The 17,138-nt window shown below is 51.1% G+C and overlaps 1 protein-coding gene across 3 annotated transcripts in view; it reads right to left on the bottom strand.

The window, feature by feature from the left end:
• CACNG2 (calcium voltage-gated channel auxiliary subunit gamma 2) overlaps positions 1-17,138 on the bottom strand; it is a 137,674-nt gene that overhangs the window by 13,486 nt on the left and 107,050 nt on the right. For all 3 annotated transcript variants that reach the window (XM_037735084.1, XM_017519038.2, XM_017519037.2), the window contains one exon: positions 7,571-7,654. In XM_037735084.1, the coding sequence (XP_037591012.1) occupies positions 7,571-7,654 (84 nt within the window). The remainder of the gene's footprint in view (positions 1-7,570; positions 7,655-17,138) is intronic.

The raw sequence follows: 17,138 nt of genomic DNA, 5'->3' as shown, positions 1-17,138 counted from the left end.
AAAAAAAAAAAAAAAAAAAAAAAAAAAAAAAAAAAAAAAGAAGAAAGAGGAGAACAAAGATGGTAGATGAGAAGAAAGATAAGTCAAATGCGGTTGTTCTGTTCATGGTCTCCAGATGCAGACCGCTTGGGGTCTCCTCCTGGACGCCCATTGGCTATGTAGCCTCTGTGCCTTGCCTTTCCCATCTGTGTGATGGGGACACTGGTCATCTCACCCTCATAGGGTGGTTGTGAAGATGAATTAAGATAACGTTTCAAGTGTCAGGCCTGGCACATCGTCAAGTGTTCAATAAACGTGTGCTATATATAATAGCACATAAAAAGCATTTTGAGAGCCCAGGGAGCTAACTTGGGCAGTACCATCTGTGCAGGATGCCAGATACATCCCTGCTTCCTGCTGTCAGTAGAGATTGGTGACCAGTCACATAGGCTCAGGAGAAAGGCTGCCTGAGTCCATCTTCCTAGCTGTGACCTGGACCCCGGGGGTCTCTGCTGCCCCCTCTGCCATGTGGAGCTCATGAGCACACGTAGCTCACAGGGTGCTGTGAGGAGTAATTGAGTACACACACACTTGAAGCCATGAGAAGAATGTCTGGTATGTGAGGAGCACCAGCAAAACATGGTCATCCGTCCAGCGGAGCGAATCGCTGCTGTCTCTCACAGGACTTTGGGTTACTGAGGCTGCTGTTTATTAAAGTGCAGGTTGTGACTCATTATTAGGTCATGAAATCGGTGTAGTGGTAGCAACCAGCCCTTAAAGAAATGAACTAGGGGCCGGGCGCGGTGGCTCATGCCTGTAATCCTAGCACTTTGGGAGGCGGAGGCGGGCGGATCACGAGGTCAAGAGATCGAGACCATCTTGGCCAATATGGTGAAACCCTGTCTCTACTAAAAATGCAAAAATTAGCTGGGCATGGTGGTGGGCACCTGTAGTCCCAGCTACTCCAGAGGGTGAGGCAGGAGGATCGCTTGAACCCAGGAGGCAGAGGTTGCAGTGAGCCAAGGTTGCGCCACTGCCCTCCAGCCTGAGTGACAGAGTGAGACTCCGTTTCAAAAAAACCAAACCAAAACAAAAGGAATGAACTAGGACAGAATAGAAACTGCCAGCCAGTGTGCATTTAGGAAGACTGGGTGCTTTTTGGTGATCGTTTTGCTCTGGTTCTGTGGATATGAGTGAGTACAAGTGGCAGCTTAGATGTTTCCTAACCAGGGGATGGGGTCACAATAGTTTTAGCCACATTGGCTGTGATGACTTCTGGAGGGGATGTCTCTTAGAAGCCCCCTCATGGCAGTGTTTTCTGGAAGGGGCTGACAGTCCTGGGCAGTAGACAGGTAGCAGGATAATGGACCTGGATAGCACTCCCAGGGTGCAGTTCCAGAAAGTGTGCCGGGCTGGGGCAGGTCATTTTCCCTCCTGGGACTCAGTTTTTCTCTCATCTGTAAAATGGGAGGGTGGGGCTGGGTGATCCTAAGGGAGTGTCTCATTCTAGCGTTTCAGAAGCCAGGATGATAGGTGGAGTGTGATAGCTCATCCCTGTAATCCTAGCACTTTGGGAGGCCAAGGATGGCAGATCACTTGAGCTCAGGAGTTTGAGACCAGCATGGCCAACATGGTGAAACCCCGTCTCTACTAAAAATACAAAAATTAGCTAGGCATGATGGTATGTGCCTGTAATCCCAGCTACTCAGGAGGCTGAGGCAGGAGAATTGCTTGAACCTGGGAGGTGGAGGTTGCAGTGGGCTGAGATGGCGCTACTGTACTTTAGCCTGGGTGACAGAGTGAGACTCCATCTCAAAAAAAATAAGCCAGAATGATGGATCTTTTCACTTCTAAAACATTAGTGGGGCAAGGCCTGGTGGACGCCCCTCATGCTGTTCCACTGCGGCTCCTGGGGAGAGCTAAAAAAGCACCATTCATGGGAGGCTCAGAGAAGTTGTGTAACTTGCCCAAGGTCACAGAGTGGAGCACACCTTGAATTCAGGCCCTTCTATTATTCTAAGTAACAAGCTTGGGACTTGACACCTGGTCTCCCCACACCTCCCTGGCTCAGGTTCCCTGGTGGGACTGGCGGAAAGGGGAGAGAAGGGGAATGGGGAGGAGGGGCACTGTCTGAGGCTGGGAAGGGCAGCTCTGGCCCAGCTTGAGACCCAATATCCTCCTCTGACCTCATTCTGGGAAGAGGGTGAACATGCCAGCTGCCCTAGGGAGGGTGGTAGCTTGTTTATTCACTCATCAAACTTCTTCTGGGCCTGATCTTGGGAAAGGCCCTGTGCTGGAGTGGGTGGGTGGGAGGAGGACACTCTATTTCCAGCCACTCCTTGTGGTGTCCTCAAGCTGTTCACAGTCCAGGGGGAGAAGATGCCGTAACAGAAACCAAGATGAAACAGACCGACAAATAGAGTGGTCACCTCCCTGCACAGCAGCCTCGTCCTATATTCCCAGCCCCAGAGAAGGGCAGTCATGTTCACCCCATCTGCCAGCCAGGACTCCATGCCATCCACAAGACTGCTCTCTTACTTCCCCCGTCCAGACTGTCTGCAAAAGCTGCCAGCTTGGCCAGGTACAGTGGCTCACGCCTGTAATCCCAGCACTTTGGGAGGCTGAGGCGGGTGGATCACCTGAGGTCAGGAGTTTGATACCAGCCTGACCAACATGGTGAAATCCCATCTCTCCTAAATATAAATAATTAGCTGGGCATGGTGGTGGACACCTGTAATCCCAGCTACTTGGCAGGCTGAGGGAGGAGAATCACTTGAACCTGGGAGTTGGAGGTTGCAGTGAGCTGAGATCGTGCCACTGCACTCCAGCCTGGGCAACAGAGCAAAACTCTGCCTCAAAAAAAAAAAAAACAAAAAAAAAAACCGCTGCCGGCTCTCCTGTCAAATACATGTAGAATCAAACCCTTTCTCAGCCACTTTTCCACTCCGGGGCTTGAGCACCTGCCTTCTGAGCCTGGAGGTTGGCTGTGGTCTCCTAATTGGTTTCTCTCTCCTGCAGAAACTGGAGTGATACTGGCAACCTGGACATCAGACCATGCCTGTCCTCTGCTCAGAACCCTCCTGTGGTGGTCCCATCTCAGGGGAAAGCAGACACTCCTGAGTCCTGCCCCCACCCCTTCTCCCATCTGCCTGCCCCTCGTCTGCTTCTCATAGGGCCTCCTGGCTGTTTTGAACCCGGCAGCCTCAGATGCTTTGCACTGGCGGTTTCCTCTGCCTGAATGCTCTTCCAGGCTATCTGTACCTCCCGAACACTCCCTCACCCTCTTCAGGTCTCTGCTCCAATATCACCTTTTGCTGCAAGGACTTTCTGACCACCCTGTTGCAAACGGAAGACCTCCCCAGGTGCCCATCTCTCCTCCCCGTTTCCTCTTTGTCTTTTGTGCTCATCACTGTGCAATGGGATGCAACAGTGAGCACGGATCCTGGTGATTGCCCACTGAGTGCTCACTGGGCTCCGGGCAGCTGGAAAGAGCTGTCCGACTCTAACCCCCTTAATCCTCATGGCAATGCTAGGAAGATGACAATAAGCATCGTCCCCATTGCAAGGAAACTGAGGCCCAGGGAGGTTCACCAGGAAGTGGCAGAGCCGGATTTGAAGCCTGGAGTGTGCCAAAGCCTGCCTCCTCCCACTGGTGTCCAAGTTCTGTAAATTCACCCCACAAATGCCCCTCACATGGGTTCTCCCTGCCATGGCCACCTTCTGCCTCCCTTCTCAGTTCCACTCTGCTGTTGGCTACCCCCCAAACCTCTGGCTGCCTATAATCATCCTCAGGTGGTCAGTGACTCCCTGGGGAGGCGTCAAGTCCGGGTGCAACTTGGTGTACCTCTCTTGTGTGTGTTGAGGGGAGCTGAGTGGGGACATCATCTTTGCTGAGGGCCTACTTCTCTTCCCCCTTCTGTCTACTTCTGGCTCTGGAGCGAGGCCTGGTGATCCACCCATTGAGACCTCTCTCTCTATGTGTTTGTGTGGCCTGTGACATACCCCTTAGAGGGAGTGCGTCAGCGACAGCAGCCAGCCCTGGGCCCCACACCTCCAGCCCCAGGCTCTGAATATGGAGTGGGGAGACCTGACAATACCCCCTGCAGTCCTGGACTATGAATGGCCACAATAGAGTGGATTTTGGGGTCTTGCACACAGTAGGTGCTTAATACATGACTGTGAGAGGAAGCCAAATTCCTCTGATTCTTTTCCTCTTACTCCAAATCACAATAGGACAGCTAGGAAATGTCAATTCCCATATCCTGGACACAACACACACATGTATGCACACATACATAACACACACAGGGACCCACATACACACAGACACGTACAAACACAAAAGTGCTTACACATTCACACATGGACACGCAGGCACACAGACATGCAGGTACCAAAAGACACAGAACACAGCACAGACTCATGCCCTCATGCACAAAGACAGACGCACGGATGCAGGCTGACATTCAAGATAAGTCACACCCGTTCACCACTGCCTCGTTCCTCACCACGCTCCTCAATCTTTCGTTAATGAGGGAAGAGGATACGGAGGCCACCACAACAGACACATTCCATGGGCCCACAGCACTGGTTGAGAAAAACAGTCCAGTCACCATTCATTACTCGGTAAGCCAGTGATAGGTAGGGTGAAGTCCATATTGGTCATGTCTCTATGGAACCTGGGGCGGTGACCAGGGTCTCCTATAGCTATTTCTCTATCACTGTGGTTCAGGAGAGGCGAGGGGAGTCCTCACATACTCATAGCACTGGGGAGTAAGAGTGTCCATTCATTCATTTATTCATTGATTCATTTGTCCATCAGATATTAATTGGGTGCCTTCCTTCTGCCAGGCCCTCCAAGAGGCTGGACAATGTCTTAAGCTTGGCCTGCTGGCTTGAGAGCAGTGAGCCCCGCTGTCCGTGCCACCCCAGGAGATAAGCTCTGAACTGCTGTCCAGTCACACCCTTCTGGCATTCTCTGCCACATCACAGTCTCACAATTGGCAGGTGAGCTGTGCAGATGGGTTTGACAGACCTTAACTAGGAGCTGACTCAGGCCCCGCCCACCCCAGGTGCAGCTCAGCTCACCTCCTTGAGCCTAAGCTCCACCCACCTCTGGGAACCACCCTCCTACCTCTGGTGAAAGGGGACCCAGCTGTTTTCCTCTGGAAGCCTGTTGTTTGCATTGAACTCGGGGCATTAGACCATGATTCACTTGTGAGTGTTCACATATTCACTTACCCAGTCACTTCGTTGCTTAGTCATCACAGTGCTTCTTTGGGTCAAATTCCCTGCCATGCCCTTTTCTGGGTGCTTGGGGTGCAGAAATGAATGGGACATAGCTCTACCTTCAAGAAGCTCATAGTCTTTTGGGGATCCTGAGTGTGAACCAGTGAAATTGCAGCAAAGTGTGGTAAGGGTTGAATTGTGGACGCAAGCAGGGTGCCAGGGAGGCCCCAGAGGAGCTTCTGAATCAGGAGCAGGGGTAGGGAGGAGGGGCAGGGGATCCTTCTAGAAAGATCATCCCTGTCTTCCAGCTTCTCTCAACATCTGGTTAGAACTTTGTAGGGAATGATAGAAACTCACATCTTGCAGCTTTAAAAAATTATTTTTGTTGTCCTGCCCAGGACTAGCATTTTATAGATCAGGGGTCAGCAAACTATGCCAAATAAAGACTGCTACCTGGTTGTGTGAATCAAGTTAAGTGTCCATGTAACACAGCCATACATATGCCGCCATATTGTCAATGGCTATAAGGGAAGAGTTGGGTAGACTGGATGGCCCACAGAGCCTAAAATATTCACCATCTGATCCTTTACGGAAAAAGTTTGCCGACCCCCTGTTACAGATGTTCAAAAAATATTGTTGGATTAAGTCAACTCAAATCAGACCTTCTGAATCCTGCACTGCCAGCCGGAATACATGTGTTTTGTCCAGGGACACTGAAATGAATCGGATACTCTATGCTCTAAGCTCTTCTTTCTTTAAAAACAAGGAAATGGAGGCATTGAGTTGTTAGGAATTGCCACAGAAGAATCCTCTGTTTCCTTTACTTAACAAAAAGCATTCATTGAGCTGTTGCAAGGGCAACAATGAATGAGACAAGTTTTGTGCCCCCAGGCGCTTGCTGCCTAGCAGATAAAGCATGACATCATTCAAGCTCCACCTGGTGAGCCCCGTGCCCCAGGAGTGTGGCTCCCAGTGTGGGGGCTCGGCTTTGCTTGCTGGTTGGCCTCCCCCTCGTCTCTGCCATGCTGTGTCTCCCAAGTTGAGCTGTTTTTCCAAGGGCCCTCCCTGCCAGGCTGTGCTCTTCTTGGGAGCAGGGACTGCATCTCCCTCATCCTTCTTGGCCTCCCCAGCACTGAGCACAGAGTCCAGTGCACAGAAGGAGCTCAACCCACATTTACGGCCTGGCTCCTGCAGCCTCACCCCAGACACAGTCACAGGTGACAGGTCACCACAACCAAATGGCCTTTTGGGAATTTCCAGTTAAGAGCATCGTCTTGAGGGAATTCATACAGGGAAATGATGAGCAGGGTATGATATTTTTTCCTTTTAAAAAAGGAATCTATAAATTGCTGTGTTCCCTCCCTCTCTTTTCCAAGCTGCCTGGCTGACTTCACATTCCATGGGCTTTTCAATGAAACCAGATTCCAGGCTGACCTGAGAGCTGGGCTTGATGTGAGAAGTAATTATTGAAAGAGACAGGGGCAATCTATATAATAAAATGATTCCTACTTGTTTCATAAAAGTGATCCGAGGGTAATGGCAACCCCAGTGCTGTTGGGGAGGGCCTGGAGCAGAGGCAGGGATGCTCCTGGGAGGAGAGCGAACCTCCTTCCAAAGACACGGCCTGAGACCCTTCAGCTTTGCTGTCCCAGGCGTCAAGGACTCTCAGGTCCTCTCTGGGAAATCCCTTTCTCAGGGAACAGGTAGCCTTGTTAGTTTCTGCTTATACTTGAGACATTTCCTTGGGGCCTCAGAATGCTTTCTCTTGATAATATCTCTCAGGTGGATTTAAGATTGCAGCTGTTACATCAGGATATAACTTTGACTTACTTGACTTGCGGGGGAAGACAAAAATCTCATTTTTTTTTTCATTAAAAGGTTCAATCTGGCACTGCCTGGTGGGTTACTTCATCCAATTATTCAAGAAATATTCACTGAGCCCTTATTACATGCCAAGCACTGGGCTGGGAATATAATGGTGAACTATAGGGAGAGTCCACACCCTAGCAGATTTGGGAGATGGTTACTCAAATAGCCAAGGACCCCACCAGCATGATAAAGTCCTGTCCTCTAGGAACTCAGGCAGAAGGCAGGAAGGACTTCCTGGAGAAGGTGATGTTTTAGCTGAGATCTGGAGGCCGACTGAGTAGGAGGAGTTTGCCAAAGACGGGGAGGGAAGGGCATTGCAGGCGGAGGGAACAGCGTGCATGAAGTTCGGCACGCTGGAAAGGAGAGAGGCTCAGCTTTTTCCTGCCCTCTGCTGTGATGAAGGCCTCTAGATAGGCCTGTCCTTGACTCTGTGAAGGTTGGAAGGGTAGGGACCACCACCAGGAGGGAGATTAAAAAAGTAGCGTGCACTCACGGAGGAAATATTCTGCTGTGTCAGCTTCGTAATCTGCATCCTCTGGGAAGTGATCGATTTGCTTGCACAGACCTTTGAAATTCCCTGCAAAACAAGGGGAGAAGGAGCGCATGAAACATCACAGTTTTGGGGGCGCTTAGGGCCCACCTGCCTCTTCCTGACTTCTCGCTCTTTGGAAACTCACTCAGCCCTCTCCCTCACCCCTGAAGGAAGGTTTCGCTTTGTCTGTTTGGACATCTGCCTGGTGAATCACAACACACACACCCGCAGTACTGCGGAGAGGATCTAAAGCTGACAACTTCAAAACGCTGCCTTCTATCCCTGCACCGAGGCTTCTGAGGATTAGCGGAGGCTTGACAGTGGTGGAGGTTTGATTCCGGGCTGGGGACTGCCACGGAGGAGGCCGATGAATGCTCCTCAGCCTGTCTCTGTGCCCCAGCTTGACTGAGAGTCACCCTGCATTTGACATGTGAGAAAGCAGCAGATCGCTTTTTAAAGAGGACGCACCCCACACTGATGCTGCCAGACACTGCCACAGCCCTTTAGAAGAGGCTGCAAAACATTTTCCCAGCTGCAATTGCATGGAATTCACCAAACGCAGACGCCAACGGCTCTGAAATAAACATGGGGATGGGGAGGAGGTTGAGCCCCCTGGGCGCTGGACCATTGGCCAAGTTCTTGAACTACAACTCATTTTGGTTCTACCACAGGCCTGTGAGAGGGGTATGCTCATTCCCAATTGTACAGATGAGGAAACTGAGGCTCAGAGATGGTAAACTATCCGAGTAAGTACTTGTGGCTAGGAAATGATGGAATCAGGGCTCAAACTAGGGTCTTTTTTTTTTTTTTTTTTTTTTTTTTTTTGAGATGGAGTCTTGCTCTGTCACCCAGGCTGGAGTGCAGTGGCATGATCTCGGCTCACTGCAACCTCCGCCTCCCAGGTTCAAGCAATTCTCTTGTCTCAGCCTCCCGAGTAGCTGGGATTACAGGCATGCGCCACCATGCCCAGCTAATATTTATATGTTTAGTATAGATGAGGTTTCACCAAATTGGCCAGGCTGGTCTCGAGCTCCTGACTTCAGGTGATCCGCCTGCCTCGGCCTCCCAAAATGTTGGGATTATAGGTGTGAGCCACCATGCCTGGCCAAACTAGGGTCTTTTGACTCTCAACATTTCCTCAGTGCCTGCTGGGAAGGTGAGAACTGACCCAGGGCAAATCCCAGCACAGTATCACAGGCAGGTACTCCCCAACGTTCACTGCTGAATGAGTGAACTGTTAACTGCAGCCTTTCTAAACACCGACGCGTTGAATAGACCCTGCAATCGCCAGAGCATCGGCTTCCTGACAGCAGAGACTTTGTTTCATTCACCATCTTATCCCCAGCCACCAGCACAGGCACAGCAGATGTCCTTGAACCTTCTCTGAGTGGAAGAAGAACTGGGTGCCTGCTGGGTCGTATGCCCAGTGGGTAAGATGCAGGTTGCACAGCCAGACTGCCTGGGTCCAGCTGTGCCTCACTCAGTGTCTTCACCTGAGAGTGGCGATAACAAGAATTCTTCCCTGGCAGATTGTCGTGGAGGTTAACTGAGTTGTTGCATGTTGACTAGTCAGAACAGTGCCTGACACATTTAGGAAGTCCTTGGGGGCATTGATGAGAGAGAGAAGTGAAATTTGACTATGTCTAGCCACTGACATAGTAGCTGGTGTGACCTAATTAATACACCCCTCAATACACGCTGGCAATGTATTTTCTTATACAGTCCTGAGACTATGTCTTATAACATAGGAGCAGATTCTAGTATGTACTATAGATATTACTTAGGAACTTTACTGTATAGCCCCCTATTCTTTTTTTTCTGAAACAGAGTCTTGCTCTGTCACCCAGGCTGGAGAGCAGTGTTGTGATCTTGGCTCACTGCAAACTCTGCCCCCCGAGTTCCAGTGATTCTCCTGCTTCAGCTCCCTGAGTAGCTGGGATTACAGGCGCACGCCACCACACCTTTTTGTATTTTAGTAGAGGTGAGGTTTCACCATGTTGGCCAGGCTGGTCTCAAACTCCTGACCTCAAATGATCCACCCACCTCAGCCTCCCAAAGTGCTGGGTTTATAGGCATGAGCCACTGTGCCTGGCCTGGACCTATGTATATAATATAGACCTATATATTAGGTTTGTGCAAAAGCAATTGTGGTTTTTGCCAGCAAAAGTAATAGTGAAGCTGTAATTACTTTTGCACCAACCTCACAGTATACAGGTATATAGTGTACAGGAATATGGCATACAGGTATATAGTATACAGGGATACTTTACTGCACAGAAATAGAAACATATAATGGAGAAGAGGAAGCCCTGTAACTACCTTACACACATGAGCTATCCCTGTACCAAATTCAACAACTTTCTTGAGTTCTACAAGAAAAACAATTCCCCAGGGCATATTGGGACTTCTGGTCACTCCACTGAAGCTTGGTAGGGCCACTCAAAATGGTTCCATGGGCAGGTGTCTTCTCTGAGTGTTTTGAGTTTTCTGCTTCTTGCTCTCCCCACCCCCATTGTGTCATGGCCCCTCTGCCCTCCTGCATCTTGGGGTGTTCAAAGGAAGCCTTGTCCTCTCCCTAGTACTTTGTTCCCCTAATCCAACCACACACCCTTCTCTGTGAGAAACGTCTTCATACCAGCTGCTAAGAGGATAACACATTCTCCCTATTGTTAAAATTACAAATCAGTGTATTTGAAAAGCACTTTGTGAAGCAGTTTCATTTTTTTTTTTTCCATTCAATCTGACAAATATTTCAGCAACCCGGTGCCAGGCATCTTTACAAGGAATCTGTGCAGGAGTGAGACTCAGAGAGCAGTACTGACATGCCTCGAGGCGTCCCACAAATTGGGGACAGAGTTCAACCCAGAAGGGCCCCAGCTGCATTCTGGTGGGCCACACCCACTCCTGTTCCCCGCAGGAACAGTAACTCACATTCTACGGGAGACTGCTCCTCCGGTCCAAGCCTGGGCCTCACTCATCGTTGGACTGTTGGCTCCCAGCATAGTGCCTGGCACAGAAGGAGGGCTCAGGAGATGCTAGCAGAGCAGAGGCTGTGTCAGATAATCAGCAGCTCAGGCCTCTCCTTGAGGCCTAGACTTGGGCATCCAACTGCCTATTTGACGTCTCCCGGTGGATGTTTTCTTTTCTTTTTTCTTTTTCATATGGAGTCTCACTCTGTCACCAAGACTGGAGTACAGTGGCGCCATCTTGGCTCACTGTAACCTCTGCCTCCCGGGTTCCAGCGATTCTCCTGCCTCAGCCTCCCAAGTAGCTGGGATTACAGGCGCCCACCACCGTGCCCAGCTATTTATTTATTTTTGTATTTTTAGTAGAGGCGGGGTTTCACCATGTTGGCCAAGCTGATCTCAAACTCCTGACATCATGATTCACCTGCCTAGGCCTCCGAAAGTGCTGGGATTACAGACGTGAGCCACCGTGCCTGGCCAGATGTTTTAAAGGCACTGAACATGAACTCCTGATCTTTCCCTCCAGCCTGGTGCTCTAGAGGCCCCAGCTAGCTCGGCGAATGCCTCTCCAGGGCTCCCTTGTGCAAGCCCGAGCCTAGTTGTCAGCGCCAACATCTATTTCTTTCTCCTCCCTGCAGGCTTCTTCCATCAGGGAGTCCTGTCTGTGTTAGCTTCTTAGTGTCTCAAACTCGCCTGATGTCTCTGAGACAGCACCGCCCACCACCAGGCCACCATCCCTGCTCCCTGGATGGCTGCCATGTGGCCTCCCCACTCATCAGTTTGCACCCACTCTTCTCCTTCCCTACAGAGTTATGACAGTGATCCTTTGAACATGCAAATCTGATCATGCCACCTCCGGCTCGGAAACACTCCAGCTCCCCAGTGCTCTCAGGGAAAAGCTCAACATCTCTAACAAAGCCTGACCCCTAACCTCCAGCTCTGGCCTCACCTCCCACCCGCCTCCTCCTCCCTGTGCACCTTGGCCTTCTTTCCTGCCTCACTCCCTCCTACCTCAGGACCTTGGCACATGCTGGTCCTGCTGCCTGATCTCCCACCACATCCTTTGTTGCCCCTTTCTCCTAACCTCCCTCTGTCTCCCTGCACTGTGCTGCTGGGGTGTCCACCACTAGCTGGCTAGTTCTGGCCACTGTCTGTTGGGGGAGATATTAAGGCCTGTATGATACTAGTGAGAATGTTCTAGTAGAGAGGAAAGAAGGAAGGGGCTGGGAGCAGTGGCTCAGCCTTGAGCTTTGGGAAGCTGAAGTGGGAGGATCCCTTAAACTCAGGAGTTCAAGACCACCCTGGGCAATAAGCAAGACCCTATATCTACAAAAAATGAAAGACAAATTAGCTAGGGGTGGTGGTATGTGCCTGTGCTCACAGCTACTTGGGAGGCTGAGGCAAGAGGCTCTCTTGAAACCAGGTGTTTGAGGCTGCAGTGAGCTAGGATTGCACCGCCGCACTCCAGTCTGGGTGACAGAGTGAGACTCTGTCTCCAAAATAAAATCAAAATAAACAAGTAAAAGAAGGGAGGACAGAAGGGATGACCTGCAGAGATGGGGGAGTAATACAGGCGCCCTGTGCAATGGATGAGGTCCAGGAAGCAGTGCAGGGGTGGGCGGTGCTGCGCCAGGAGGGGCGGCAGAGCTCATGGGTGCGGTGCTGGGGACGGGCAGACATGGTGGGAGGGTGTAACACCTCTCTTCTGGTTGCTGCTATTTTCCCAACGAAAGGGGAAGCAGGATCATCAACTGAGAGTGAGGACAGGGAGGAAGGGTTGGGGATTGGAGGACAGAGGAAGGGAAGCACGCGTGCGAAGGAGTGGACCAGGCTGTGAAGTGTGTGTGTTGGTGGCTTGAGGGTCACTTCTGAGATTCTGTGGTTTTCTGCGGCCACATTCAGGGCGTGGGTGCAATTAGTTGGAAAGTTGCCTCTAACCAGGAGGAGGTTCGTGAGGTGAGTACAAGGGTGGAAAGGGAGAGATTTTGAGGATGGATCATGGACTCTAAGCTGGGTAAACAGGGAAATGAGGACTGGAAGGGCAAGTGAGGCAGTGCCAAGGCGGGGCTGGGGGTGGGTCAGGGAGGGCAGTCAGTGCATTGGTGCCTGTGGTGGGGGTGGGGTCAAAGCATTATTGAAATGGGGGTGCATGGGAGTGAGCTGCAAGGGTGGCACGTGGTGGCCAGAGAGTAGGGTGTCAAAGACAGAGAGTGGAGGGCGTGTGGATATTGGAGATGCCAAGGTCAAGGGTAAGACCACCAATGAGGGCGGCTCAGGGCAGGTGGAGATGGGGTGATATTCAAGTATGCAGTAACTGGAAAGGTCATACAAATTAATATATAAGGCAAAAGTAAAACGTTCACTCTTATTTTCTATATACATCAAGTATATATTAAGAAACTGCCTACCCGGTTAAAATTTGAAGTGCAAATGATTCATCAGATGATTCTAATAAGCCCCAAATCACTGATTGGTTTTTAGAAATTAATGGTGTGATCTTTTGATGATGAGGCTGTTATGAGCTAAATGATGGCCTGACTGGACTACGCTTTGACACAGGGAACCATACCAGATGCTCCCCAAACTTTCCTGTTAGAGTAAGGGTCGTTCCATCTCAGCAAGTGCAGAACCTTCTCCTAACGTGTCCTCTGTTGTTTGACTGGAGGACCTCTCTGTGCTCAGCAGCCCCAGGAGGCCAGGGCCAGGAATAGGAAGGTAGTGGGAGGCGGTGTGGGGTGCAGACGCTCTCATCGGCAGAGCAGCGATGTGCGCCCAGCCTGGCCCGGTCCCACCAGTCAGGGCCAGCAGGGATGCTCTGCCTCTCTTGCCCCTACCCTTGGGGTGGGCCTTGGAGCTTGAGAACCTGAGAACAGAGCTGAGTCCTCAACACAGCCTTGGGGAGCAAGGAGAGGAGATGGAGCCTTGATCCCAGCCCATCTCTTCTCTCTGCCTCGCCCAACCCCTGCCCTCGTCAGCTTCCCCAGACATAGTAGGACTGATCAGTACGACAGTATTCCAATATTTAGCAACCAATGAGGCAGCGGCACACTCAGATGGGAGTGAAGGGGTCGAGGCCAGGGACTGGAGGGGCTGCTTGTCTGGCTGTGGAATCTCCAAGGATGACAACAGGAGCAGCACTGGAGGCAGAGGCAGAGAGCCAGTGCTCAGCTCCCCAAGGAGAATGGCGGCTGGCACGAGGGAGTTGGACAGGTAGGCTGGGATGTGTTTCACAGAGGTAGGGAGTTTAGGGAGGAGGCTGGGAAACAGACCGGAAATGTCGATGAGGCCCAGGGAGGCCTGGGGTGTGGGCAATAAAACACTCTCAACATAGTTTGCAGGGGCGGTGCTGTCCTTTGGGGAAAGCCAGGTTTCCATCAGAGCAAGGACAGACTGGGGGCATTCTGCTGACACTGGGACCTAAATTCCAGAAGGCACCATGGCAAGGATTTAGGAGGGCGGGGTGTTGGAGATCGGCCAGATCAGGGACACACGTAACTGAGGGACAAGTGATGAGTAGAGAGGAGTGATGGGGTAAACTGGGATACAGGTCACTGTGAGATTGGTCCCAGTGCCTCCGGTGCCGATGATGCTGTGAGGGTCAGCTGGAGGAGCACAGGGCCTCCAGGAGCACTTGGAATTCAGTGGGGCCTGGGTTCAGTCTGGGGTGTGAGAGGGGAGGGGTACTAGCAGCACTCAAGCATTATTGATGGAATTTGAACTTTGTGGGACATCTACATCAACAGGCATCATTCCAGTGAGTAGAGAGTGGTGTAATCTCGTTTCCCCAAGGTCAGCCCAGGGTTCCATTGTATTTCCTTCTGGTTGGTGGTAATCCAGCCCAAGGATTGTGATGGCTTCAGGCACAGATGGATCCAGGTGCTCCAAAATCTGGTGCCTCTCTCCATCTCTGACTTTCCTCCCAACTGGCTTCATTCCTAGGCAGCCTCTCTCCCTATGGTAGAGACTAATGGCCTAGTGCCTGGCACTGGGACGGTAGAGGGAGATCTAGTCTCTGCCTTCCAGGCTCACATTCTAGGGGGAAAAGACAGTACAGAATTTACTAGAGTGCAATATTTCACATACTATATTAGAAGGAGATATGAGGCTTTATGGCAGCACAATGGTTCAGCTATCATTTATGTAGCACCACTGTATGCCATGCTCTGTACAACCTGCTGAGAACATAGAGGGGGAAAATATACTTTCCATCCTCAAGGAACTTGCAGTCTGTGGTGGCACACAGAAAACACACGCTGTCATGTAGAGAATATGTGTGACGACAGAGGAGATCGGAGCGTGTCTGGGGCACACAAGGCGTGCCCAGGCGTGGGAATGTGTGGGTGACACAGGCCTCCTGCGAAGGAGCAGATGGCTGAGCTGACACAAAGTGGAGGGGTCAGCTCGGTGAAGCAGGGAGGGGTCTGAGTGTGTGCATATGTGTGTATTTTTTTCTGTGTGTGTGTGTGCCTGTGTGTGTGTGTGCATGGATGTATGTGTGCATGTGCACATGTGTTTGTGTATCTGTGTGTAGATGAGTGTGTGTCTGCATGGGTGTTTGTGTGCAGCTGCATGTGTGTTTGTGTGTCTGTGTGTTTTCATGGGTATGTGTGTGTCTGGGTCTGCATGGGTGTGTGTGCATGTGTGTGCCTGTGTGTGCATGTGTGTTTGTGTGTCTGTGTACATGGGTGTGTGTGTCTGCATGGGTGTGTGTTTGCATGTGCATGTGTGTGTGTCTGTGTGTACATGGGTGTGTGTATATGTCTGCATGGGTGTGTGTGCATGTGTGTGTGTGTACATGGCTGTGTGTGTGTCTATCTGTGCATGGGTGTGTGTTTCTATGTGCGTGTGTGTGTGTGTGTGTGTGCGTGTGTGTGTGTGTGTGTGTGTAGGCATGATGAGGAAGTGGTGGAGGGGTGAGGAGGGCTTTCTAGCAAGAGCAGTCAGGGAAGTGCGGGACGCAGGAGGGAACAAACTGTCCCAGGGAGTGGGAGAAGGTTTCCCAAAGCAGAGTTGAGACTAACAGGACTTGAGAGAAGGCCTGAAGCCAGAAGCGTGTGGGCTGGCTCGCCCTGCCCAAGGGAGCTCATCACCAGTGTCTTCCCAGCTCTCGTTAGCAGTTCGAAATCAGCCATGGTAGGAGTATTCATACCATAGGAACAGCAAATGCTACAAACCAAGGTCCCCACCTCCCACCCAGAGAGTTGGTTCTTAAACATTTAGCAGCACGCCACTGGATGAAGGGTGATCCTGTGTGAGGGTCAGCTGGTACAAAGATGTGACAAATTGGTGGGATTGGAGATTTGCAAAAGGACTGGTCCCATCAGAAGGCTGGGTGGGTGAGGGTGAGGGTGAGGGTGGGCGATGGCTGGAGTGGAGGGCAGGGGTCTCACTGCCCGCTGCCCCCTCAGGCATTGGCTTTGAGCTTCCAGAGGAAAGGGGATGCAGGGGAGAGCATGAACCATAAAGGGTTATATTTAGACACACACATATGCACACTCACTCCCACCATGGACTATAAAGGTTATTCAGCTAAGGGGCTCAACAGCCATGACTCCATGGAACCCTATCCCAGAAGAGTGGCAGTGCCCACCAACTGCCAAGCTGAGTGAGTTCGGGCCCCGCCGAGGCAGAAAGGCCAAGGGCTGTGCCATCGGCTGGCAAAGCTCTGCCTCCGGTTTCCCATTTCAGGCTGGGAATTGCAGCTTGCCGGTATTAAGTCGTTTAAGAGGAGGTTTCATCAGCTTTGTAAAAATCACATTAATATCTTGCACCAACTGCTGTCTTGTTTCTTTAGATACAATAAGCTTCTCATAAACCTGGTCATTAGGGGCTGAACAGACTCTGTTTTATTTTCCACATATTCATGAGAAGCTGAAAGAGCAGCTCTGGAGCCAGGAGGGGACACGGTGGAGCGAGCTGAGGCATGGGGAGGAGGCTGGCTGAGTAATTTTTTAAGTGAAGCAAATGAAGGGTTTGGTGATTGCTGCTTTCTCTGTGTTTTAAACCTTTTCTGCTCCTGCGTTTTTGATTTCCTGGCAAGGCCCTCCCTGACGGCAGGGATTCGGGAGACCTCAGGGAGGGTGGGCCCTGCCTGGCTTATTTCTGGCTAGAACCCCAGCCCCCAGGGCACAGTGCGGCCACCAGCTTGGGTTGGATGGTTTGCAACAACAGAACACGTGGCATCCTATGAGTTTGATCGTTCTCTCGTTCGTTCATTCACTCTTTCAGCGTACAGTTTCTTTTCTTTTCTTTTATTTGCAGGGGAAGGAGGGAGGAGAGGAAAGGCTAGGGGGTCAAGAAGGGAGAGGGCAGTCTCTGGGTAGTTTCAAATGCCTGTTGTGTGCTAGGCACTGGGCAGGGTGAGATGAAATAAGTGGTCTGTCCTGCCTAACTGCCTGCCATGAATTTGCTCCTTCGGTTCGATCTGAGCTCCCATTTCACTGAAGTCCCCAGCACTCAGGAGCTGACCACAACAAGAGCAATTGTTCACCCAGCCTCCAGGAGCATCCTGTCCTGGCTCTTGTCTCCATAACTACAGTACCTCTTTAGTTCTTCTTTCTTTC

Source organism: Cebus imitator, unplaced genomic scaffold, assembly GCF_001604975.1.
Source record: "Cebus imitator isolate Cc_AM_T3 unplaced genomic scaffold, Cebus_imitator-1.0 Scaffold722, whole genome shotgun sequence".
NCBI classification, from domain to species: domain Eukaryota; kingdom Metazoa; phylum Chordata; class Mammalia; order Primates; family Cebidae; genus Cebus; species Cebus imitator.
This window is presented reverse-complemented; position numbering and strand designations above follow the sequence as displayed.